Source organism: Lagopus leucura, unplaced genomic scaffold, assembly GCF_019238085.1.
Source record: "Lagopus leucura isolate 7727_CA_CO unplaced genomic scaffold, USGS_WTPT01 259-7_obj-0_obj, whole genome shotgun sequence".
NCBI lineage: Eukaryota > Metazoa > Chordata > Aves > Galliformes > Phasianidae > Lagopus > Lagopus leucura.
In genome coordinates, this window is record NW_024963536.1 from 62,839 (window position 1) to 87,357 (window position 24,519).

At 55.1% G+C, this 24,519-nt stretch overlaps 1 protein-coding gene across 3 annotated transcripts; it reads right to left on the reverse strand.

Moving 5' to 3' along the window:
- On the reverse strand, positions 1-22,915 carry IKZF3 (IKAROS family zinc finger 3). Of its 3 annotated transcripts, none has more exons than XM_042891425.1 (8): positions 22,397-22,915; positions 19,681-19,734; positions 19,282-19,392; positions 12,641-12,898; positions 11,845-12,012; positions 10,247-10,363; positions 5,982-6,098; positions 1-2,585 (listed from the first exon to the last, which is right to left on the reverse strand). In XM_042891425.1, exons 2-8 carry the CDS (start codon positions 19,718-19,720, stop codon positions 1,912-1,914), a joined length of 1,485 nt encoding a protein of 494 aa, XP_042747359.1. In that variant the 5' UTR covers positions 19,721-19,734; positions 22,397-22,915; the 3' UTR covers positions 1-1,911. The 3 variants fall into 3 exon arrangements, with proteins under 3 accessions (XP_042747359.1, XP_042747360.1, XP_042747361.1); XM_042891426.1 differs by lacking the exon at positions 22,397-22,915 and adding an exon at positions 21,761-21,829; XM_042891427.1 differs by lacking the exon at positions 11,845-12,012.
- Between the last annotated feature and the right edge of the window lie 1,604 nt (positions 22,916-24,519).

Sequence of the window (24,519 nt, forward strand, 5' to 3'; positions counted from 1 at the left end):
TGGAAATACACATTATTTTTAATAGATGACTGGGTCGAAGTTCCACAATTATGTCATTGTTCAACAGCAACGAGCAACCACTCATTAACGCCAGACAGCGCGGGCTGAACCGAAACGAGCGCCTTGTGCCGAGAGCACGAAAACACGACGGTGCCACAGCGGGAAACGGCGCCTTTGGGCTCCTCCTGAGCCCCACAGAACCCACAGCGCTGCTCCTGCTGAGCTCCTGAGGCCGTGGGCTGCTTCTGGTCCTGCCTGGGGGGGAATGAAGGGCAACTGAGGTGTTTTCCTGGATTCAGTGGTGATGTGAGAAGGAAAGCAGTGTGATACACGCTCCGCAATCCATGCTGCTCCCCGTGAAAAGTGGAGAGATGCTTTTTGCTGACTGGTGTGCATGGAACCGCTGTGTCCCCATGGAGCAGCATGAAGGAACGGGTGCTGAGCAGAGAACTGGCCAAAACGGGGACTGCTCTGAGCCTTCCCAAGCACAAGGCTTCAAAACCAGTTCTCCTTCCTCACCCCTGTGGATAAGCAGGACCTCGCACTCCTGCAGCGCTCTGCACAGCAGCTGATCGATCCGTCCTTCCTGGGACGTGGCCTTGGTTGGACTTAATGATCTTCGAGGTCTTTTCCAGCCGTAACGATTCCGTGATTAGTGGGGAAAAAATGAATAATTTCCACTTTGCACCTTGAGCTTCAGGGAGGCGGCACCCAAGGGAACAGAGCAAGGCCAAAGGCAGAATGAAATTGGGCATTTCTGACCCTTCACACTCCATCTGGAGCTCTGCACCCCGACCCCCCCCCTTTGCAGAGGGGCCATCACAGCTATCACACTGCCAAAGACCAGAGCGGTGTTGGCATGGAGCAGCGTAGGGGACGTGAAAAGTCCACGGGAACACATCCTGCTCCTACAGAAACACTTTGCCAGGAATAACCGCACTCAGCAGAACCGTTATCACACCAATCTCCCGCACCATGACTAATAGACAGCTGCAGAGCAGCGATCAGATGAAAAGAATCATCTTACAAACCGGCTTCAAAGTCATCACCGATGCCCGCGTTGCAAAGCGGCGCCTTTCAGCCCCAGGGAGATCCCCACGTCCGAGCGGACGGAGCTGCACGCCCCACACACGTGTGCTGAGATCTGCCAGTACCGCTGTGGGATGGGTGGCTCTGTGTTTGGTGGCCACGGGGAAACAGAGGGCACGGTGTGGCCATGAGCTCCAGCGCAGCTTTGTCCTCCTTCATGGTGTGCATCAGGGTTTCCCATCCACGGAAATGGGGATTTCCCCCAGCTGGCACGTTGAGAGCCAAGCGGGTATCCGGAGTACATGCATCGCTGACAAACCCCAGCCCCACAATTGGGTTTTGCTGCTCCTTTTGCTCCGGGCGAGGTGCACGTGGGGAGAGGCTTCAAAGAGGCAGAGTGGTGAGAAATGAGGGGGATGGGATGGGACCATGTGTGCATCAGACTTGGGGAAAACCTCTAAAAATGAATGAATAATCCCTCCCAGGCGAAGTTTTCTGTGTTTTGGTGATGAGAACGAGTTCTTCCTATACATCTGACCAAGCAGAGCAGCTGGCAGTGGGGAACGAAAGCCTTTCACGCCGTTAAAGCATACACCATGAAAACAAATGCACGTTAGAAAAATAAAAAACGCCTTAAAAGGCTCTTAATTTCCATCAGGTTCATACAAAAGCCAGCCTGTGCCTGTGGTACGCATCGCACCGCATCGGCACAGCAGCTGGGCACGGATGCTACAAAACACTGAATAATCTTGTTAAAAAAATAATAGAAAACATAAAAGGCGTCGTCGCCTTCTGGCACTCAAAACCGGCGTAGGAAAACGCAGGAGGTGGTGTTGGTTTGAGCTCTGTGAAGCCAGGCGGGTTCCCTCGTGCCGATGCCGTTTATTTGAGCAGCACGCGATGCTCCCCGCGCGCGATGTGCGAGGAGAACTCGTAGCGGTCGTGGCTGCGGTACCCGCAGACGTTGCACTCGAAGGGGTCGCGGAAGCCGTGGCAGCCCATGTGGATGGTGAACATCACGTAATCCAAGAACAGCACCCGGCAGTGGTCGCAGCGGTAGGCGCCGATGGCCTCCCCGTCCTTGTTGATGACCTTGAAGGCGTCGCGCGGGCACACGGCCGGCGGTTTGATGATGTCGTAGGGCCGGGGGAAATCCTTCAGGGCCGGCAGGCCGTTGCGGGGCACGGGGAGCACCGGACCCTGCGGGAAGGGGGGGTTGGGCCGCTCCTCGTGGTTGCTGTCCGTGTCCGTGGAGTCGTGGCCGCTGTTGTTGGGGGACAAGGCGCGCTCCCGCAGCGGGACGTGGCTCTTGTCGTCGCTGCCATTGGGGACGTCGGCACGGGGCAGAGCGATGGGGTACAGCGTGCTGATGACCGGGACCATCTCGGGGGTGGGAGCCGGGGGGGTCTGCACCAAAGGGCGCAGGGCTTCGGCCCCCAGGAAGGAGATGGCGTTGTTGATGGCCTGGTCCATCATGCGGCCCTGCACGATGTCGCCTTCCTTCTCGTAGGCGAAGGATGAGTTGTAATTGACGTCAAAGCTGTGCCGCTTCTCACCTGCGGGAGAGGAGGTGTCACATTAGCGGGGGGTGGAAGCGGTATGGAAGATCTGTGATGCTGCTCCAGAGAGCTGCAGGCTCTGGGAAGCAAAGGGGAAGGACAAATCTGCTGCAGAAATGGGGAACATCGAGCACGGGTTCCTGCTGGCCTTTTGAAGAGCGGGCTTGGGAACAAAACTCTACCAGGGGAGGTGGTGGAGATATGGGGCAGATGGGCACCATTGCTGTCAGGCTGTTCTGGGATCTAAGGGAGAGAATATCCCCAAGAAAATCTTCCATGCATTAATTCCCATCATTTTTTTTCCTAGAAGAAGTCAACATCATTGATAAAAATTGTCGTAGAAGAGCCAACCAATAAAGAACCCAAACACTCCACGTTTTGTACCAAGACCTCAACCCTCCATTCTGGCCCTGTCTCCTTTCTCATACCAACACCAGCAGAGGTTGAGTGCAGCCCCACACTCACCCGACAGTCATTCCTTACGCGCCGTTAGGCATCGACGTGCTGTTAAGACAATTAAACCCTCCTGACAATCACCGCCTGCCCCGCTGCCTTTGACCTCAGCAGAGGTTTCCAGGCATCCAGCAGTTATCTGCCTATGTGTACACAGCACAGGTCTGTAGAGCCCAACAAAGAGGAGCACGGTGTGTCCCTGCCTGGGTGTGATGGAGCTTTGGGAGCTCTTGGGTTGGCAGATGGAGGGGATTCGAGTGTGGCTCCAGGAGGGGCCATGGGCCGCGTGGGCAGCTCACCAGAGCCTCTGCACCAGGTGCAAGGAGGGGAGAAAACTGCACCCAGAGGAGCTCGAGTCACTTTTTGATGAGTATCTAGAAATAACTAACCGAATTCTGCGGTTACGTGAAACAGAATCATTCACTCAACAGCAACAAAGAAATAAAAAGGACCAAGTGCTTCATGTGCAACTGGCTTTCAAGCATCAGATCCACTAAATCTCTTAGTTACGGTAACTGGAGAAGTGCAGAGATGTTTATCAGTCACCTGTCAACACCGTGACTCAATGTATATGAAACTCTTCAGGTTTCGCTGCAGAAAGCCAGGAGCTCACGTTTCTCTTATAAAACACTCAGAAAGGTTACAGAACCACAAGGGTAACTGCTTCCAGCCCTCACCCAACTTGTGATCCATCTTCACACAGAAGGCAACAAAGTGATATAGCACATTTGTGTGACTCATAGAGCAGCTCTGGGCGAGTGAGATGTGAAAAAAAGCGAAAGAAAAAAAAAAACAACACGTGTAGCAAAAGCAAAAATACATCGAAATCCCTACAGATTTGGAGAGAAAACTGAGGGCAAAGATGCAGCAGCAGGGAAGGGAGTGCGTGGCGATGGGACGGGACGTGCTGCGCCCAAGGCCGGGACGTTTTGTCTTTGCAGGAGGAAAACTGAGAGGATTATTCTGAGCAAAGCTGCCACAGGAAGCATCGCGGAGTCGTTGCAAATGGCCAAATTAAATACTGAATGCATGGGACTCTGCTGGTTCACACAGCAGCCAGTGGGGAGCTGAGCATCCCCGTCAGAATTCACAGCTGAGCCGTAGCGGATGACGGGTCTGCAGTGCTGCTGGGCTTGCTCTCAAACACGCATCAGGTCCTGCAATGCGATGAGCTGTGGGCACTGGGAGCAGGGAGGGCAGCGGCTTCCTGCCCCCTAACAGGGCAGCTTCTCATCAGCCCTGTGCACAGGGCGGGGGGTGGCGAAGCGTCGGAGCAGCGCTGCACCTCCACCGCCATGAGAAAGGCCTGAGCCGGTGGTGTGAGGGAAAGGCCGGTTTTGCAAAGGAGGAAGCAGAGGTTTGTGAGCAGATGGCGGCAACTGGAAGAAACGCATCGGCTGCACTGCTGGTGTTGACTTGGGTCAACTTTAGGTGCTGCTCCGTGCTGAAGAAAAGTGGAAATCTACAGCACAGTGTGAAACACAGAGTGATAAAACTGCCATCAAACCCTCCTTCCTCTGCAGCTCAAGGAAAGGCTGAGGACAACGTCTTTGCAAAAGCCTTTGGATGAAGGAGGGCACAGGGCAGAGAATATCCTATGCTGCCCATCTCCTCATTTGAGGCTCCGATTTGTGCCACTGGAGACGAGAAAGCGAAAACATTCCTCACGCTTGTATGGACCACAGCAGAGACCCCAAGTCATAAGAAAGGGTTTTTTCCTCCCGGCCAATATGCTTTGGTGCCAGCCCAAACCAAAACAAGGGCCCATTCCACCCAAGATGCTCGCAGAAGAAATCAGCAGCATGCTTCATGCAGCCATTGGTCTCAGTGATCCCTATGGAGCCCTCCCAGCTCGGGATGCTCCACGAGTGGCTGCAGCAGCCGTGTGCAATGCAGTGCATGCAGACCGAACTGATGGCAATGGTGAAACACTGGAGCTGAACTCAGCATCAGAAAAAGGAAGCTGAAGGCTTTCAAAAACATTTGCATTAATGTTTTGAATCACAGCGTGACATCTGAGGTCCGACTCCCAGCCAGCAGACTCAGCACTGAGTCCCCAGAGGAGCTCAGACAACGTGAGCTGGAGCTGCTTCACCTCTGTGCTAAAAGGCGACATGTGAAACACATATTGAGATGTCTGAATTTACATGAGCAGTCTCCATGGATGCTGAAAGCCCAGTGCTAACCCTGGCCTTAACCCTGACCCTAACCCTAACCCTAACCCTGACCCTAACCCTAACCCTACCCATCCATAGCCATAGAGCTCCTAAGTCAGCTCTCTGTTTAGGACATGAGAATTACATCTTCCTTTCCCAAAGTTAAATGAAATTAACAACATGAGACAGCCAAGGAGATCACTGACACAACCTGCCAGACCTGCATCCAGGATCCCAGGATGCAAGCCTGATCATATGGAATTAAATGCAAAGAGAATGCTATGGAAACATCCTGCAGCTGAAGTGACCACAAGAAAGGGCTCGATATTTTTTTAATCGTGTTTTAGTTCAGCAGATGACTAACAAAGGCCTAACAAGGACCTAACGCCTTTCCACCTCCTGCCCTCATCCTGCTTGTGCATGCAGCAAGAATCCCATTGCCCAGAAGGAGTGCTTCCAACAGCACCAACCTTCGCTGCTCTCCTGCTGGAAAGAACCCAGCAGAGAACATTTCAGATGCACTGACGCAGAGCACAGCATGGAGCCTGTGAGATAGAAACTGCTGCACACGGAGGTGCAAAGCACAGCAGCAGCAGTTCTATAGAACAGATCCTTTTAAACCTACAGCAAACTGCTCAAACCACGCGAGAAAACGGCTGCTGCTTTATGCCTACCCCCTTCTGTTGGGCTGTGGGCTTGGAGAGGACCCTGGCAGAGCACAGAGGGCCTCCCTACGGGCTGCTGCCCACCTCTGCAGTTCACACAAGAAGGTTTTTGTTCTTACCAACGAATTTCTGGGGCATGGAGCTTTTTCGCTTCGCCACGTTGCTCGCCAGCCTGTCCAGCACCAGGGCTCTCTCGCTCCCCATCTCGGCCTTGATGTGCCTTGCCTCCACGTTGGCTGGGTTGGAAAAGGCGTAAAGAAGAAAAAAAAAGACAAAACAAAAATGGGTGAAAAAGGGGAAAAGAAAAAAAAAAAGGAAGATGTGAATGGTTGAATGTCCAGAGCTTGCCCCACTCGTTAGGAGGAATTGGAGGTCTGTCGTTAAGGTGGGTCGCTGCTTTCTCAGTCGCTGCTGCTCTCTGTGCGGTGGGCAGCGCTGCGGTCAGCGGGAGCAGCACTGAGCACAGAGCCGTGCGAAACCGATGCAAAGGGAAGCGGGAGCCCGGCGGGCCGGACGGGCGGCTGCAGAGCATCGTGGTGCTGGAGTCGGAGCTCGGTTGGCCTTTTTGCTTTGAGTAAGAGCTGCAGACACCTGCAGTCCCAGCCGAGGCTCCCAGCCAGCGCTCAGCCCCACTGCGCTGCTCCAGAGATCACTCACAGCTCGCTCACCGCGCGCCTTCTCACGAAGGGCCAAAAGATGCAAAGCTCTGCAGCGTGGCGCTGAGCTCACGCAACCCCCCGCCATTCCTCACAGCCCATCTTTCCAAGCACCCTCACCGCTCCAGCTCTTCTTTCCATCAACCCATTGAGAATGCTCCCTCCTTTGGCACGCTTGAAAGCATTCGGTGTTCGAAAGCCAATTCAAACCTCCCAGATTTGTCAGGGAAGTGCACACGTGCCCTGGGATCCCTCCCTTGAGCCCCTGGACCGTGGGATGCCCCTGGACCACAATCCCTGGACCGTGGGAGGTCCTGAGGATCCTCCTATTCCCCAGAGCTCTCCTGCAATGCCCACTGCTTCAGGGAAACAGCTGCACAGCAGCAGAGCGGGGTCAGCCACGCTGCCACCTCATCTCACAACTACCCAACTAATAACAAGTGTAACTGCTGCAGCTTCGCCCCAAAAACCAGCGAGTATCGGTGGTGCTGCTTTGCTGTTAAAGGAGCACGGAGGGCTGCAGCGTTAGGGACCACAGCAGTGACAGCTTTTCGGAGCTTGTGCCTTCCTCTTTGCGTTTGCTGCCTGAGGAGGGTGGGGAAGGGCAATTTGCTTTCCCAAGGCAATGCCAAAGTAGGAATGCTGGCTCCTAGTGGAGCACAGAGATACCTGAAATACATGGAGCATCGTCTGCATGAGAGAGCAGCAGCACCAGGGAGCTGTGATACAAACACTGCCATCATCTCAGTCCTGCTAAGTGCAGTTCTGTTCAGCGCCAGGCTTAAATTACAGTTTGCTCAGCTCGAGGCACGAAGGAGCACCATCACCCTTCCATAGCTCTGCATGCAGCACTTCCCTCCAGACCTCCCAGCCCCTCCTCACGTGTTTATTGTGACTGCAGTCGGTATCAGATGGGTTTCGGGCGGCACGAAGCATGACTCACCAAACCTCAGCCAGAACGGGTCGGTGATGTTTGTGCAGCTCCCGGCTGCTGCCAGCTCCTGCGATGAGTCAGGGCAGCCGGGGCAGCAGCACCTCGTGGGGTTTTTAGTTCTGGAACTTGTGCTCCACAAACTGTCTGATCCCTTCTGAGCGCTTCGTGTTACCTTCAGATAACAGCAGCTCAGCTCACATTCACGCTCCGAGCTTCCCCAGCCCAGTCAGCTTCTGCAGCGATTCAGTCGTGATGACGAGTCTTTTGTAACCATTGCTTTTTTAAAGAAAATCCACAACTGCCATGAACAAAGCCACCCCAACACCTGCTGTCTCTCCATTTGCTTTTCTTGAGTAGTTTTTTCCTTTCTAGTTCCCCCTTTTCTCAACCCCTGTCTTTACCATCTATTGCACTGCTAAAGCCTGGATTTCCCATCCCCAGAATCTCTCTGTTCCTCCTGGTGAGCTCGGAGCAGTTCCTGCCATCTCTCCCACCTGCCCTGACACACAGCAGAGCATCAGTGCCCACCTGTCCCCTCAGTTATGTGCCACTGGGGGAACCCCATTCAGTGAGTCAGGGCAGCGAGCAGCTCCCTGCAAAGGCAACAGAGACCTTTGCCAGTGGGCATTTCCTCCTAAAGAAATAAATGACCTCTGTTTATGGGGCATAAAAGCTCTCATCAGCACCTTCACAGCTGAGCTGTAGGGAAACAGGATCTGCTCCCACGGTGCATCGCTTCTCCCAAGCACTGCACTCCCTTCCCCAAACCCAACCCAATGGTTTCACCCAGCTCTGTGCCACCCCCCGAGCACTCCAGGAGCAAAGCCTGGTATTTAGGAAGCGCTCCCTCTCAGCATTCTCTAAAGACTTCTCAAAGGAGGGGAGAAGTCACCAGATCCATCTCATCCATCTCCTCCTGCCATGACCCTCCCCATCTCGTGCCCACACCCACCAGGAGACCCCACTCTGCACCCCGACCCCAGTTTAAAGAACTCATTACCTAATTATAACATGTATCTTAAACATAAACTTCAGGTTTGACTGGCAGAAAGGACCGAGTGCTTTGCTCACAGTTACACTGAGAGCTGAACACTCATAAGGAAACCCCAAAGCCCCTGAAGCCCCAAAGCCAGCACTCAGCCTGTTTCAGCACATGGAATAGGGACGCCCTACAAGCCAACAAGTCCAACAGCAGCCAGAAAACTGAAGTATCTCTACAGATGCTGCAAGAACCCTCTGCAAACACATCTCCCCACCAGCTCTGGTCGCTGTGCAGAGCACGGACAGCAGCACCTCTCCCATACCTCGCTGTTTCCATAGCGTGGTTTCTCTCGCCCCATAAATGAGAGTGTCATTTTTAGAACGTGTGGGCATTGTATTCAAAACCCTCAAGCACAAAGACGAGCTCGAATTAGAGGCATTGCTTCCTGCCACTTCTCAGTGTGGTCACTAAATAATGGAGAGTGGAGCCGAGGCGGGTTATTGTGCAATGAGAACAACGCGACCAGAGATCGTTATCAGGGCCCGAGCAACGCTGCTGCATGATGCTGCTCTTCAGAGATGTTTCCATGCTGCTGCTGGGCCAGGAACGTGCAAACCTCGTGTTAAAAAGCAAGCAGGATGGGAACGGCACTGCTGGAGCCTTGTGGTGCTTTGGATAAGCGGGCAGAGGCACACAGAGCTGGCTCCGCGTGGAAGGGACTGCAGGAAAAGGGATTGAAACTCAAAGCAAAGGGAGTAATGGGAAAAGGGTCAGAAGCCTGAAAGCGATGCTAAAAATGAGCACAAAGTGCTCCTCTCTGGGAGGGAAAAAATCAACCAGGAGCATCAACCAACCCGCCGGGGTCCCCCTCTGCTCCGCGACGCCGACAGCAGAAAACTGAGCGCAAAGAAAACACCTCAGCAAGACAGGAGTTCCTGTTTTTCATCACTCGCTGCTCCACGAGAAACACTGCCATGTGTTTTCAGGAGGGCTGAGAGCACAGCCACGCCGTGCGCTGGAAACTCACGTTTCCTCTGCGACCCCTTTGAGGTCGCTGCGCTGCAGGCTGTGGATACGTGACGTGTCGCTATTCTGAAATGAATGTGAGCCACGAGAATGGTGTAAAAGCAGAGATGGAGGGTGGTATCATGTTTTCCATTTTCCCGCGGTGGACACCTCGGGGCGATTGCCATCGTGACAGTGTGTACTGTAACACAAAACCACAGTCACAACGTGCACAAGTTCTCATGAAAACCAAAACTTGCTGACGCTCACACAGCCAGCGCCTTTTACTGCTGCTGTAAAGCAACGACTGCTTGCTGGAGAGAAGGAGCTCCACGAGCACCCTTCAACCACTGCTTCTTCAGGGTGGTGTCTCAGTGCAGACACACAGACCCCCCCTGCACAGGGTGAGGATCCTCATTGCATGCAGTTACCACTGAGGGTTCTTTGGGTTCCGTGAGCTCTGCTGCACAGCAGCATCGCTGGGCACAGCTTTTGGGTTATTGTGAGACAATTCGTTAACACGGCTGTCTCTCTAAATGTGTCACCTACAGAGGTGCTGCCTGGAAGGTGCTTTAGTTGTATTCAGAGCCACTGTGAGATAAAAAAAGTGATGCCAAGGAAAGCGTTCTGCTGCTGGCTGCCCAGGAGTGCATTGAACCAGACCCTCTGTGAGACACTGCAGCCCCTGAGTCACTGAAAGCCATTGGAGCAAAGCCGTGAGCTAACAGCTCACCAGAAGCCCTGTTTCTAAACACCAGAATGATGTGCACAAAGAGAGAAATGAGCCCTGCCATGTGGGGCACTCACCCGGCTCACAGCCGCCGCTGCCCTGCAGGTACGTGCGGCACCGCTCCTTGTGCTCCTCCAGAGAGCTCCTCTGCTTGTAGCTCCGGCCACAGAACTCACACTTGTAGGGCTTCTCCACTGCAAAATGGAGGGGAGAGTTAAACAGCTGCAGGATCACCCACCAGCCCTGGCACTCAGGCGTACTGCTGGCAGCCTAATGTTCGGCACATGGAGAAACGCTTTACATGTCTGTTGGGATTACGAGCATGGAAACTGCCTTAAAATTGGGGTTACTGGGGTCATATTAGGGCTCCTGCAAAGCCTTCCTCATCCCTAAGCTCCCTAAAGGCTGACCTGAGCTGGTGGCTCCCCTCAGCATCACCTCCCCATGATGCCATGTCCCACCTGCCCGGCATTGCAGCACTGGGTACTTAAAGGATTTCATGAAAGTGATGAAAACGAGACCAAAACAAAACCACCTGTGGGTTCAGTTCATCTCCAAACAACCTTATCAGGAAGCACATTGTGTTCCTAGGTCGCTTTCTTTATGCTGTTTAATTAGCCAGCCCTCAAACTCTGGCCTCGGTAAGCACCAGTTGTGTTGGGAGCACGATGTGCTGTGGGGCTTCGATCACAACAACTGCTCTGGCCCTTGGCCAGACCCATCTCATTCACTCACATCAGGTAAATCTCAATTTTAGCTTGGGTTCTTTGTGAGGTTTGTCTTTTTTTTTTTCTATGCAGCACTGTGCAGAGATAATATCTATCATTTAGAACATCTGCTTTCTTTCTGGGCCCCCTTATAAGACAGGAAATCAAAGAGCAGCACGGTCTGGCTCTTAAAGAATTGGAGGAATTCATCCATTTCTACCCGGCTTGTTACTCACATCACCTCAGCTCTGTGCCTCCGTTTCTCCCACCTGTGCAATGGACACAGCGCCCTACACCAAACTCGAGGGATCGCACCGCATTTGTGGAGCAGGTTAAGAAGTTCAGATGAAAGGCACTACTACAGCGAGGTGCTGCCAGCACCAACGCTGCCTTTGGTTCTGCTCCTACAGGTGTCTGAGCAAATCCAGGGCACAGTCAAATCCCAGGATGGCCCCACCGGGTTCCATTGGGTCCCACTGAGTCTCATTGGGTTCCACCAAGACCTACCAAGTCCTCCGGGGTCTCATTGGGTTCCATTGGGTCCCACTGAGTCTCATTGGGTTCCACCAAGACCTACCAAGTCCTCCGGGGGTCTCATTGGGTTCCATTGGGCCCCACCAAGCTCCCTGGGGTCTCATGGGTCCCACAAAGCCCCCTTGGGTCTTACTGGGTCCCATTGGATCTCATTGGGTTCCATCAAGTCCCACCATGTTTCGTTGGGTTCCGTTGGGTCTCTCCAAGCCCCACTGAGTCTCACTGCATTCTGTTGGGTCCCGTTGAGACCCGTTGGGTCCCACACAGTTCCACTGGGTCCCATTGGGTCCCACTGACACGGCACAGAGCCCTCGCTGCTCTCTGCCAGCTCCTCAGAACCCATTCAGTTGCGCAGGCTTTGCTGACTGTTTTCTGCACGTCGTGTCCCGGTGACACACATCTGAAACACACCGAGTGCCTTTGAAGTCACTTACCAGAATGTGTCCTTAAGTGACCCGTTAGCGCATCCCTCCTCTGGCAGGCATAACTGCAAAGATGACATTTAAAAGGTTTTTCCCCTGTATGTAGCTTAATGTGGCGGAGGAGGTTACCCTTCTGAGTAAAGGAAGCTCCGCACTGATTACACTGGAATGGCCGCTCACCTTAAAATGACATACAAAAAAGGACATTTAATGGTTATGTGGGTATCACGCCATCCTCACACCCTTTCCTTTTTGGAAGGGGAAAGAATGAGATCAATTTCTGTATACAGAAACACACAGCCCTTCCGTTGGCTTCAGTGGGAGTTGGGTGCAGCTCTGGTGTCAGAGCTTCTCATAACACACATATGGAAACCACTGCACAGGTTTTCCATGGAAAGGAGTGGTCTGGAGGAGGCTGATTCCAACAAGCTAGCAACTTTTAGTAAGAGAAAAAAGCCCTATCTCACAGCTCAAAACCAAAGGTGCTCGTTGGTTTGTTGCGCAAGGACGGCACAAAAACACAGCACACAGACTGGAAACGGCAGCACAGAAACCATCTGACCCGTGTGTTGGGGCTGAAATACTGAAATGACACAGTGCCTTTCATCCAAAATCCTTAACACGCCTCACCAGTGCGCTGCTGTGACATGGGGTCCCAATAGGGCAGAGTGGGTAAAGTGAGGCACAGAAACGTCAGCGATTTGCCAGAGACCCCTGTGGGATGGAACCAGGAAAGCCCAACCTCGGCATCCTCTCTCATCCCAGACTGTTATCCTTTCAGTACTGAAGAAGAAGGTGGGATATTTACCGGTGTGGCTACGTTTATGAACCATCAAGACATTGAGGCTGATGCAGGCTAAGCCACAGATATCGCAGGTCATCTTGCCACTCGCTGGCCTGGCGTTGTCATAGGAGCCCAGGTGCCTTTCCAGCTTAATGCCTTCATATTCATTGTATTCTCTGGGGTAGCTGTAAGGTATTTCGGATTCTTCCGGGTTTTCCATGCGCTCAGCATTTAAAGCACTCTCCTCTCTGTCACCGTATTCGCTTTTCACTTTAACATCATCTGCAGGCGAAACAGAGCGCAAAAGTGGGGGGGGAAAACGATCATCTGAGATAAAATACTCACCAAAAATTACATAAACTTGTATCAGTCATCTCCCCAAGAGTTTTGCTTAACCTCACCAAGATAAAGAAACGCAGTCAGACAAACCCCCGTGTGCCCCCAGTGAGATAAGCCCTGCTGTTACCTTCGGTGGATTATTTCCTTCTGCAGACGATAAAAGAATCACGCAGCACAAACCCCACGCGTGCACTCGCAGGTGCTGCTCTGCAGGATGACCCACAGCCCAGAATGACCCACAGAAATCGACGCCACGGGGCGTTTCTGTGAGCTGGGAACAGAGAACGGCGTTGGAAATGTCCTGCGGCGCTTCCAGCATGGCCAAAAACTGCATCTGCTCTGCTGAGACCTCCAGTGATCTCAGGGTAAACACTCTGACCAATTAATTCTAATCAATTGATTCTAAGCAGTTAATTCTAAGCAATTAATCCTAGGCAATTCATTCTAATCTTCAGTTGCCACTGCAGTGTTAATCCAAACACCTCCAAGGTTTTGAGAAGGCTCTGACAAGCTCCATGCAGAACACACAGCTGAGTTTGCTAGCAGAGCTCCAGGGGTGAGCGATGGGTCTCACAATACAAACTGCTGCTGATGCCCAAATTTCCTCTCCCTCCCCACCGCAGCATCACAGCTCGCACTACAATCCTTCCCAACTGATGGGGCAGCTTTTGTCCTGCTGAACACCCACTGTTCTGTCCGGGTTGCGGCTGAGCCTCGAGTTCTGCCTCAAGTTGGGTGAAGGGAAGCATCAGCAGATGAAACCTATTGAGCCCTGTTGGAAAGCATCGCTCTCGTGGCTGCCTGCTGCTCTGCTGAGCGCAGGGCTGGGCAGTCAGCGTGGGGCTGAATCACTGATCCCTTCTCCAAGTGCAGAACTTGGGCTGCCGAGTGCATTAGCTCCGGTTCTGAGTAATAAACCACATCAAATGCTGAGAACAAACAGCAGCGGCAGCGAAAATGAGGCGGTGACATAAAAGACATAAAAACCTGGCAACGAATGCTTCCATGAAATCAGTGTCTTCAGCTGTATTTTGGGGACAGCCGCTCCTCCAGCCTTGGTGTTGGTGCCGTGCTCAGGCGATTGGGACAAAGGTGGAGGGAACAGATGGGCTGAGAGCTGTGTTACCCCGTGCAGGAATTCGAGCAGAGAGGAGAATTCAGGGAGATCCCTTGGAGTTCCCCAGGATGATGGCATCCACTGCCCTTCTCCATCACAGGGAAGCCCAGCCCTGGGGCTGCTTCGCTCCCAACGGCCCACACAGCTCACAGGGGTTTGCTGGAAGGTTCCACGCAGGTCCACCCACATCCCTTCTCATCACCCCTCCTTCAGGACCAGCCCTGCTCCCCAAACCGTCTCTGCCCTGAGGGGATGGTTCTGCTCTCAGGACTTTGGCAGTCAGTTCCTGCACGCATCTCCATCCACTGAGCAGCAACAGCCATCATCAGAACCCCTCCACAGAACCTCCTTCCCAAAACCAAAAAGCTGCATTTCCCCCTCGAAGGCGGCGGTTCCAAAGCCATCAGAGCTGCAGCAGGGAGGCACAGCAGCTGCACCTCGGTGCCACTTTCTGACACAATTTCAATTCCCACTTTCTACTCAACGTCTCACCTTCCGCCTGCACTGAAAGCAATGGCTTCCAGGGGGGGGGGGACGAGCTGCAAGCTTCACGTGAGAGGAGCTCACTGCCGTTTGCTACCGTTTCTCACAGCAGCTCACAGCTTCTCACCCTCCCAGAGCCATGGCAGCATCCTTGAAGCGCAGCACAAGGGCTGAGCACTGCTGGGTGCCCAAAGGAGCATCCCACGCTTCCACCTCTGCATTTCCCACATTGCACACCGACTGCTTGCCATGCATTACTGCCATGTGGAGCAGAGAGTTGCACCCAATCCATGCATTACTCCTTTATGGAGCACATGGATGCATTTGAGCCACGCTTTACTGCCTTATGGAGCACGGCTCAGACCATCTGCAGGGCTACCCCAACATCACACTTCCGTCCCATGTGGGTGCCTGAAGAACCTCAGTTGAAACTGTCCCCCTCCTGTGGCTGAGAGCACAGAGCAGCAGCACTGAGGAAGAGGCTTTGATCAAAATCAGAAACATTACAAGCAATGGAATTTTTCCACCCTCATCTGCAGTCAGACAGACCCCGACCTGGGAGAGGGCAGAGATAAAGAGGAAAGCTCCAACGCAAGATGAGGAGCAGTGCGGTCAGCCCAGACCGAACCACAGGGCCGGGGGGGAGTCTGACAGAGCCTCAGCCCTTCCCCAGCCTCAACGTTGTCTCCATGCACCACCAGAGGCACAGCAAATGCTGCGAGATCGGGAGAAGGGTGCGACATCCCACCCACACCCCATCGCGATGGGATCAGGAGTTTCTAGGCTGGTCCCTCTTAAGCAAGAGGAAGGCAACAGCAAGCAGAAAGGGGCAAGGAACCGAGGGAAAACAACAGCTGCCCCCAGCAATAACAGAGCTGGGTTGTTATCGCAGGAGAGCTGCAGCCAGAACGACGCTCAGCTCAGGGCAGCGCGGGGCAGAGAGCAGCGGCACGCAGCAGAGCAAAAGCAGGAGGGCTGAGCGTGGGGTTTCGCTTCCTGGGGAGGTGGCTGTGAGATGAAAGACGGGCTCCAGAGTAATATTTTTGTTTCACCTGAAACGCTGTAAAAACAATGGGTGCTGGAAAAAATCCAACGCGAAGCAGCGGTGGCGGCTGCAGAGTGAGTCACTGTGAGCAGCGCCGTGTGCGTCCCATCCAGCAGCCAGCAGCACCAGCGGCGGGGACAAGGACAAAGCAGGGCAGCACCAGAAGGGAAGGCTCGGAACAACCCCCCCATGCACACACACCCGGCCGTCATCAGACTTAACGCAGCATCAGATAGAGAAAAAAAAAGACGTGAGGGGTCTGTGGAGCAAAGTTTGGCCTCGGCACAGCAAGAAGCACGAGGCGGAGCACCAGGAGCCACCAAAGGAGCAGCACTGGGGGTGACACCTCTGCTGTGACACCACCGCTGTGACACCTCCGCTGTGACACCTCCACACGTGCAAAAAGTCCACGGGGGAACAAAGGAACTCAATCACGGCGATGTGGCACTTTAACGGTGCCGCTGATTTGCTGCGCCGATCGGGAGATAATGAGCGCCTCGCGGTGCAGATGTTCCCTCAGATTATAGGGAAAAGAAATAAAAGAGGAAAAAGGGAAAAGCGCTTCTCGGCTGCCGCTTCCTAAGTATCCAATTAAACGAATCGTGGAAGCAGATAAATAGTTTGCTGGGTGCTGACAGCTGCGGATGGCATTCGGAGCAGGGCGCGGGGCGCAGGACGCTGCCGCTGTGCGTATCAAGGGGACGCGGTTCTACCAGGCATTAATTAACCTACGGCTCATCCCCAAAACAGCTGCACAGATACGTGGCCGTGCAGGGGGTCCCTTCCTGGACCTTTTGGAGTCCCCAGAGTCACACCGTGTCCCACTGCTTGTAGAGGGATGCGAGGAGGGGGGCTGCAAAATGAAGGGGGGGGAGGGACGCTGCTGGTCGCTTTCCGAGCGTTTGGAGGAGCAATTTCATTAACAGCCGCGTCCTTTTGTTGCCAAAGCGCAATATCTTGTTGTTGTGTGATTATTACAAGAATAACACATATTTTAGAAGCAGAACAATGCCTGTTATCTCAGAGGTGATCTGGGTTGAACCCGAACTCAATCGCAGCCTTTGTTCAGACACAGAGGGGGGGTTTAACGAGGAGTCTGCGTTCCAACCTATGTTTCCAATTTCCTAACCGATATTTCCCATCTAACACCAACTTTCTGCCAACCCATAACAGCATTTCCACAGGACTTTCCTCCTGAGACACGCTGACATGAGACGGATGGAACTGCTGATAAAGGAGAAGTGTTCCCCCTCAGTGGGAGCACGCCGTGCTCCGACCCCACAGAGCCCCCACAGCCCCTCCAGTGCGTTGTCTCCCCGCAAACAATTCCAGTTCCTGGGTCCCTCTGCCCTGCACAGGGCGGTGGATGGAACTGCAGCTCATCCACCCCAGAGCAGATTTCACCTCAATGCCAACAGCAAACATTTCTCCCCCCTTTAATTTCGAGAAGCCCAAAATGAAGGGGCGCTCTGACAGAGCGGTGGGTGTCCCTGCCCAGTGCAGGGAGTGAGCCGGGCGGCCCCATGGCTCCTCAGACCGTGCTGGATCTCTATGAACAGCAGGGGACGGATCTGAAACACACACCGAAGAGAAATTCTCTTCAAGGAGACGGGGAAAAGGGCGCACAGCCCATCCCAGCACCGAAAGCATCTCACCAACCCACCGCACACCACCGCCATCGAGGGGGGAACACGGCAGGAGGAGCGAACGGCGCCGCTCTGCCCCGCACCCGCCCCAGTCCCACGGGCAGCCGATGCCTTCTGCTCCCCGCAGCATTCCCACCCGGCGCAGGGCTGACAGCGGTGCCTCCCCGCTCCGTGCCCCCGCGCAGAGCCCCGCAGGGCTGCACAGCAGCGCTGATGCCGCGAGATAAACCCCGGGCGCAGCGCTCGGAGATGGAACGCGCTGATAAAACGCGGCGCTTCCTCCCCGGGCTGATAAGTGCGTGCGCTCAGGGCTCGGTGGGAGCTCGGTGCAGTTCCCCCGCGTCCCTCATCAGCCCCGCAGCCACCACCAGGTTTGGTTTTGGAAGCACGGAAGGGAGCTGACGTCCGTGCGCCCCAAAAGTTTCAGCCTCTCAGGATGAGGGGAATTGAGGCACAAAGCAACCGAATCCTTGGGTTTGGGTCCCTGGGGGACCCTTGGGTTTGGTCCCCTAAGAAGCGACGCCTTTTCTTTCCACCTGATTTTTAAACTGCAGGGCTCTTCAGCTCCGGGCTGCACGGAGGAATGAGGGACACGGAGCACTCCCCCACTTCTCCCCAGCACCCTCTGAGCAGACACAGGAAGCGAGCGCTGCTCGTGGGGCTGCAGCAGGCGCACACGTGTGCACCGCAGCGCAGCTTCCATCCCCTGGAGGCAAAAGAAGGGCTTTTTTTAATTGGTTTTTGTTGTTGTTGTTGTTGTTGTTGGGTTTTTTTTCTTTCTTTTTTGAATTTTTACGTGCACGTTTTCCATCGCGCTGCGAGTTGCCCCATCACTGCAACCTCCTGCCTGCAGCTGCCGGAGCCTTTCCGCAGGGCTGGGCTGCGCTGCGTCGGCTGCACGGCATCCCACCTCCAGCAGCTGCGGTGCAGAACAAACACAGCCCGCGTGCTCAGCGGCACCAGAAGGGTTTGAAGCAACCCTGCCTCTGCTCGGGGTGAGCGTGGAGGAGGGGAAAACAGAGCTGCGGTTGGATATGAGGAGAAAACTTCTCCGATAGAGCGGTCAGATGCTGCAATGGGTGCCCAGGGAGTCACGGCAGCTGGAGGTGTTCACACACCTCACAACCTGGAGATGCTGTGCTATGGGACACGGCGTAGTGGGGAGGTTCTGGTGGGAGGTGGGCAGTTGGATGATGATGGAGGACTTTTCCAGCCTCAGTGATGCTAAGATTCTGTGTTTCTATGAAACAGTGGTGGGGTGCACAAATGGTTGGCAGTGCTTCGTGAGCTGTGGGATCCGAAGGCAACATCAGATGGCTCTGGGTGTAGGAAAGGCCCAAGCTTTCCACGTTCAATAGTTAAAAACATGAAATGTCCCCTTTTAGGGTCAGTGGAGCAGAACCCACCGGCCCAGACACTGCAGTACACACAGCTTCAATAACAGAGAAGTTGGAAACCCAAACATTTTGTTGCGGCCCAACACAAAGTCATTGAATCACAGAACCATAAAATGGTTTGGGTCAGAAGGGACCTCGAGACCACCTGCTTCCATCCCCTGCCATGGGAAGGGCTGCCAACCTCTCGATCAGACAGACAAGGAACTAACAGAGCCTGGAACACCTCCAGGGATGGGGCTCCCATTGAACATCCCAAACCAGGAGCCCTGCAGCAATCACTGATTCACGTGACGCAAACACTCTGTGTCAGAACTACCAGCCACAGCCACAGCACTGCTGTGCTGCCTGCACCCCCAGCCCCTGCTGCCCCTCAGGGCTGCCCCCAGCAGCACAGAGCATCCATTCCAGGCAGGAATGTTGGCAGTGCTGCAGGTTCAGGCCATGAGCTTCTGGTTCAAGGGAGAAACTCGAGGTTCCTCACCCTGCATGCATGCAGGACGAAGGCACAACAATTTCTCCATCCAGGAGCCAGCAGGAGCTGTTTGTTTTCCATGACACCCAACACATCCTTCCTCACCGCTCCCACGACGCACAGAAAGCCAAGGGACACCCCCCACTGTGTGCCACCCCCACTGTACCTCCTGCTTCTCCATTGGACTGACTGTGCTCCTTCAGCTCCTCTGCATTATCCGTGCCCTCCACCTCCTGCCCTTTGCTCAGGTCGCACTCCTCCAGAACCTCCTGTCCCTCTGGAAAAAGCAAAGCAAATTGGGAAAAGAAATGACTATTTCTGCCACATTGCTTCCGAGCCCCAACCCCCAGCACTGCTCCCTTATTGCTGCACCCACTGCAATTCCATGGAGCCAATCTGTCACCCAAAAGTTGCACACAGATTCCCAGACACAAGCGGGCACCAAATCTTTAATAAATCAAATCATCCCAACATGCTGTGAAGGTTAACAGTCAGACAGCAAGAACAGTGATGCCCTCGTCCTCACAACCCCGTCCCTACAAAAGGGAGGTTGCTGGGGCTGTACCTGCGGCCTTGGGCTGCTCCTGGGGATTGCTGAGATCCATGCTGCTCTGTGAATCTGCAAAAGACACAGAAAACAGCTCTGAGCTGCTGCAGGCTTGCAGAGCTGCTCACAGTGCGGCTGTTAATCTGAGAGCTCCGTCTTCTTCGCTGGAAGCCAAACTGAAAAAGCCAAACTCAAATAATTACCTAATGATCATCACGTCTCAGCATACAGGCTTTTACATATGCCCCAAACGAGAGGTTCTGCATTTCTCGCTCTCAGTGCAACCTGCAGCTCAGAACCGACTCGCCCCCTCCACTGCTCTCCCCTCTGCGCCCCGCGAGCGCTGACACGGATGGAGCAGAAAGCAGCAGGAAGTGCCACAGCCCCTCTTCCGCAGCCGAGGACAGACCTGCAGCCCTTGTGAGAGCTGTTGGCACCGACACGAGCCCAGTTCCCCTCTGGGAGCTGTGATGGGGATCCCATGGGATGCTGGAACCCGCAGAGCCCTGCAGCTGCAGGCTGGCTCCCAGGCTTCACCCTCCTCACGGTGTCACAGCCATCTGCTTCCTTCCTCCTTTCTTTCCTCCCTCTTTTTCCTCTTTTTTTTTCTACAGATCTGAACGTCTTTTCTCCGCTTTGCACATAACCCAGGAGCAGCACCAGGAGGGACAAAGCCCTTTCCTGGTGGTCAGGTAACAGCTCAGCCAGGAGGTGTCAACTGCAGCCCACTGTTATCTATCTGTGCCACCGGCACACATGGAACATTTCTGTGGTCTCCACCACGTCGATGCATAAAGCTCTGTTCACTCTGTGTAGGGAAATGGAGTATTCAGACAGGGCTGCCCAGAGCTGCACGGCTGGATGAGCCCAGCAAGGAAAGCAAGAGGAGATGCACCAACAAGGAAAGCCAAAGGAGATGCACCCAGCACAGCTCTTCAACATTTGGCTCCGTTGCAGCCCTAAAATGGGCACTCTGCACCCATTTCTCAGCAGTGGGTCTCAGAGCCGTGCTGGGGGATGTGGTGTGGGTGAGGGGTTGGGTTGGATTTGGTGATCGTGGTGGTTCTGAGTGGTTCTGGTCTATGATTCTGTGCTGCACACCGTTCCCATCGCCCTTAATGAGCTCTCAGCAAAGAGCAGGAAGAAAAGGAGAGGCGGTGAGGGCGGGCGTTGCAGTCACCCAAACCATCAGCAGCCTGCGCTCCTGGGGCTGTGGACAAGTTGTGAAGCATTGCCAGCTATGAAACATCCCCTGTAATTAAATCAGACCTCCTGTCCTTGCACGAGGACAAGCTTCTCATGGAGCCTCTCTTCCTAGAGACATAAATTCTGCCTTAACTTCTGTCGTGAGAGAATTCACAGGACTGGATAACAAGAAGTTCAAATATCCACTCCATCTGCATCAGAAATACCCAATTACCTCATATTTAAAGCTGCTAATTTGCCTTTGTTTCATTTTACCGTAGCAGGAAGTGCGAAGTGCAGAGAGGCAAATGGGCCCGACGGCCCAGAGCAGCGACACGGAAACGTCAGCTCTCCCTGCTGTGCGTTCTGACCTTACACCCAAATAACGTGGACACTCCATTAAACGAATCCTCACAGCTCTGAAAACAACCAGTGCTTCGGCAAGAGGCTCAAATCGCCGCTATTCCGTGCTGCTTTGTCTGGACGGCTCTGCCTTAACGACCAGCAGGGCACAGCCAGCCCTACGGCAGCGGCTGCACCTCAGCAGCACGGAGACTTTCTCTGTGCACCGGTTGACGTGAAACCATCACAGATCCCAGCCCGCGGGCAACTGCCGGGCAGCACGGCCCTCAGCATCTCCTCTCTGTGCAGAAGCAGCCCGGTCCTTGCATCGCTTCAAGGCTCAGCGTCCATCCACCCCTCCTCCCCCGCCGCGCATTCACCTGAAGAAGCTCCCTGTAGGCTTAGCAGCATCCCCGTGTGAAACCCCCAGTTGTCAACGTTCCATCTCAGATCTCTTCCCCAACTCAGATACTTCAACCCCAACCCTTCACGGCGCTGAACGCGCGCACCCCAACCCCCAGCCCCGCACACAAACTCCCCAGCATTCCAAAAACACGAGGTGGGAACTCACAGAGCGCTTCTGTCCTGGCAGAGAGGGGTCCGAGAGCCACCGGCTGGGCAGCGGGCACAGGGAGGACACCGGGTGCCGTGGCTGCAGCCGAGCACGGAGCTCTGTTACGAAGCAGAAGTAACGATGCTGTGCCCCCGACAGCCCTCCTCGGTCCTCCCGTGTGCCGCGCCAGGAGGCGAAACGAGCACGAATATTCAAATGGGTCGTGAGAGGAGCGGCGAGGCACCGCGGTGCGCAGCCACGTCAGTGCGCCGTCCTGCAGCCCGGCCCGTCCGTAGAAGCAACGGAAGGGTCTGCCTGGATTGTAGCTGAAAAAAGCACTTTGGGCCACGGGATTGGGTAGGGCTGGAGCTGCTATGGCCTTACCTCTGTGCTTCCCGAGCCACACCATTGCCTTCTCACTTCTCGACCCGACAGCGCTGCAGAGCCGACGTCCTTTTACATCCCTTTTGCCGCCGGCCCTCTGAGCGCAGCGCGGAGCACAACAGCCCCCTTCCTCCTCTCGGCCTCTCCCAAAAGGCCCAACGCTCCAAGAGAAAGCAGCCCGGCCCGGCCCCTGCCCGCAGGAAGGCTCCCACAGCCACGGCAGAGCGAAGCAGCGCAGCCCCTCGTGCTCCTCGCCGATTTCCCACTGACCTCAGCAGCGCTCGGAACCCATGGAAACAGAGCAGTGCGGCACTTCTCGCACCCGGAGGTGAAGCCGTTTAACGCTGCCTTCTACACCGATTCCATCCCTGAATGCGACCTCAGCCGGGCTGATCCTCCACCCCACCTACAGCCCCAGACCCGAAGCGCCGTTTCCACGTTAACTCCTGAACGCCCCAAAACAGGAAGGCGAAGCGACTTCTTCAGCAACTGCAGCTACCAGAGGGAGGAAACGAAGCCACGGAGAGCAGAACTGCTGCTGAGATACGGTGGCAGCCCCTCAGGCAGTCCCAGCTAAGTCAGATTGTGTGCGAGATAAACGCAAAATCGCGTTTCAGAGCCCAAAGGACACGGATGCTTTCCAATAGAAAACTGCGCCTAATTCAAAATAACCAAACCCTCGAGTTATCAGCACGCAGAGGAATCCGGGCTGAGGGGTCCCAGCAGAACTCAGACTGCAGCCTCTCACCAAGGTCTTGGGGCAGCATGGGGCGATCCCGGCTCTGATGGGGGCACTTTGTGGAGCTTCCTTTCCTCAACGAAGGAAAGGGCTGCAGCCCCGCACTACCGCACACTTCGGGCTTTCGCTGCTCCCGAAAGCTGCAGGGAGGCTTTGCAAGAGGAAAGCAAGCAGCCGCCCGCTCGTTCCTTAGCGCACACTGTGAAGGCTCACGCGGAGGGCGCTGAGCCCAACCGCATCGGGACGCTGCTGAAATGGGATGGGGAGAAATGAAGGCGACCCCCCGCCGCCGCCTCAGCGCGTCTCGCGGTTCGGTTCCCCCGCAGCCCTGAGCGGCACCGGAGCTCCAACGCCGCGGGGTCGGCGCCGCGCGGCCGCTCCTCACCTGCGCGATCCGAGCGCTCCGCTCCGCGGCCCCGCGTTCCTCCGCATCCGGAGGGAGGGGAACGGAACGGAGAGCGGCGGAACGGAGAGGGGGAGGAGGGCTGTGACCCCGCCGGCACCGGGCGCTGCGGTTAGCTGCCGGGCATGGGGCAAGGGCAGAGGTGAGCCGAGGTTGGGGTGCTCGTTGGAGCTGTTGGAGGAGCACAACGGCGATCCTAGGGGTGGAACAACCCTCCATGGGACGGGCTGGGAGAGCTGAGGGTGTTTAACGTAGGGAGGAGGAGGCTCCCGGATGCCTACAGTAGCCTTTCAGTAATGGTAGGAAGAAGGGGACAGACTCTTTGGCAGAGCCCGCTGTGACAGGACAAGGGGAAATGGCTTCTAACTGAAAGAGAGGAGATTTAAGGAAAAAGATTACAGTAAGAATGGTGAGGGCTGGCACAGTTTGTCAGCAGTGGCAGTGCCCCGTCCCTGCAGACACCCGGGGTCAGGGGATGGGTTCTGGGCTCCTGATGGAGCTGGGGGGGGGTCCCCGTTCAGTGCAGAGTGGGGCCAGACAGCCTTTGGTGGGGTTCCTGCAACTCAAATGATTCCATGAGTCGGGGGGCAGCGCTCCTCCAGGTGCAGTCCCACGGGCAAAGCCAAGGATCCCCCCCACAGGATCCCATGGACCCCAGCCATTCATCCCACCCGGAGCTGGCGAACCTCCAGCTCACGTCTCCGAGCGCAAATTCGTCATGGGATTAAAGGAAAACAATAGGACTTAAAAGCACCATTTCTGCTCTGGGATCCACCACCCCTGCGGCAGCCACACACAGCCGTGCCCACGCACACGAGCAACCTTCCCACGTGGTTTCCTTCGGGTGTCAGTGGCCCCGATGCTGTGGACACGTCACATCAACCACCGCCGATCTCCTCACGTCGTGACACCCCCAGGCGCAGCGCTCCTTGGACTCGGGGCCACGTGGAACGGACTCCACTCTTGGGAGCACCCGAGATTAGCGGAGATAAGACGAGAACCAGGCTCTCTGTTGTCTGTTTTTCTTCGTGAAATAGCGCTGCTGTTGGAAAACAAAGCAAATTACAAGAGCACAGGCTGTGGGAGGAAAGGCAGCCAAGGGAGGGGCCGGGATCCCTCCTCCCAGCGGGGCTCTGTGTGGGGTTGGGATCCCCTCCACTGGGGCCGTGTGTGGGGCAGCCCTGTGGCGGTGAGGAGGGCAGGAAGGGCCGTTGGAACCCCCCCCCCCCCATTGGAACCCGCCGTCCGTTG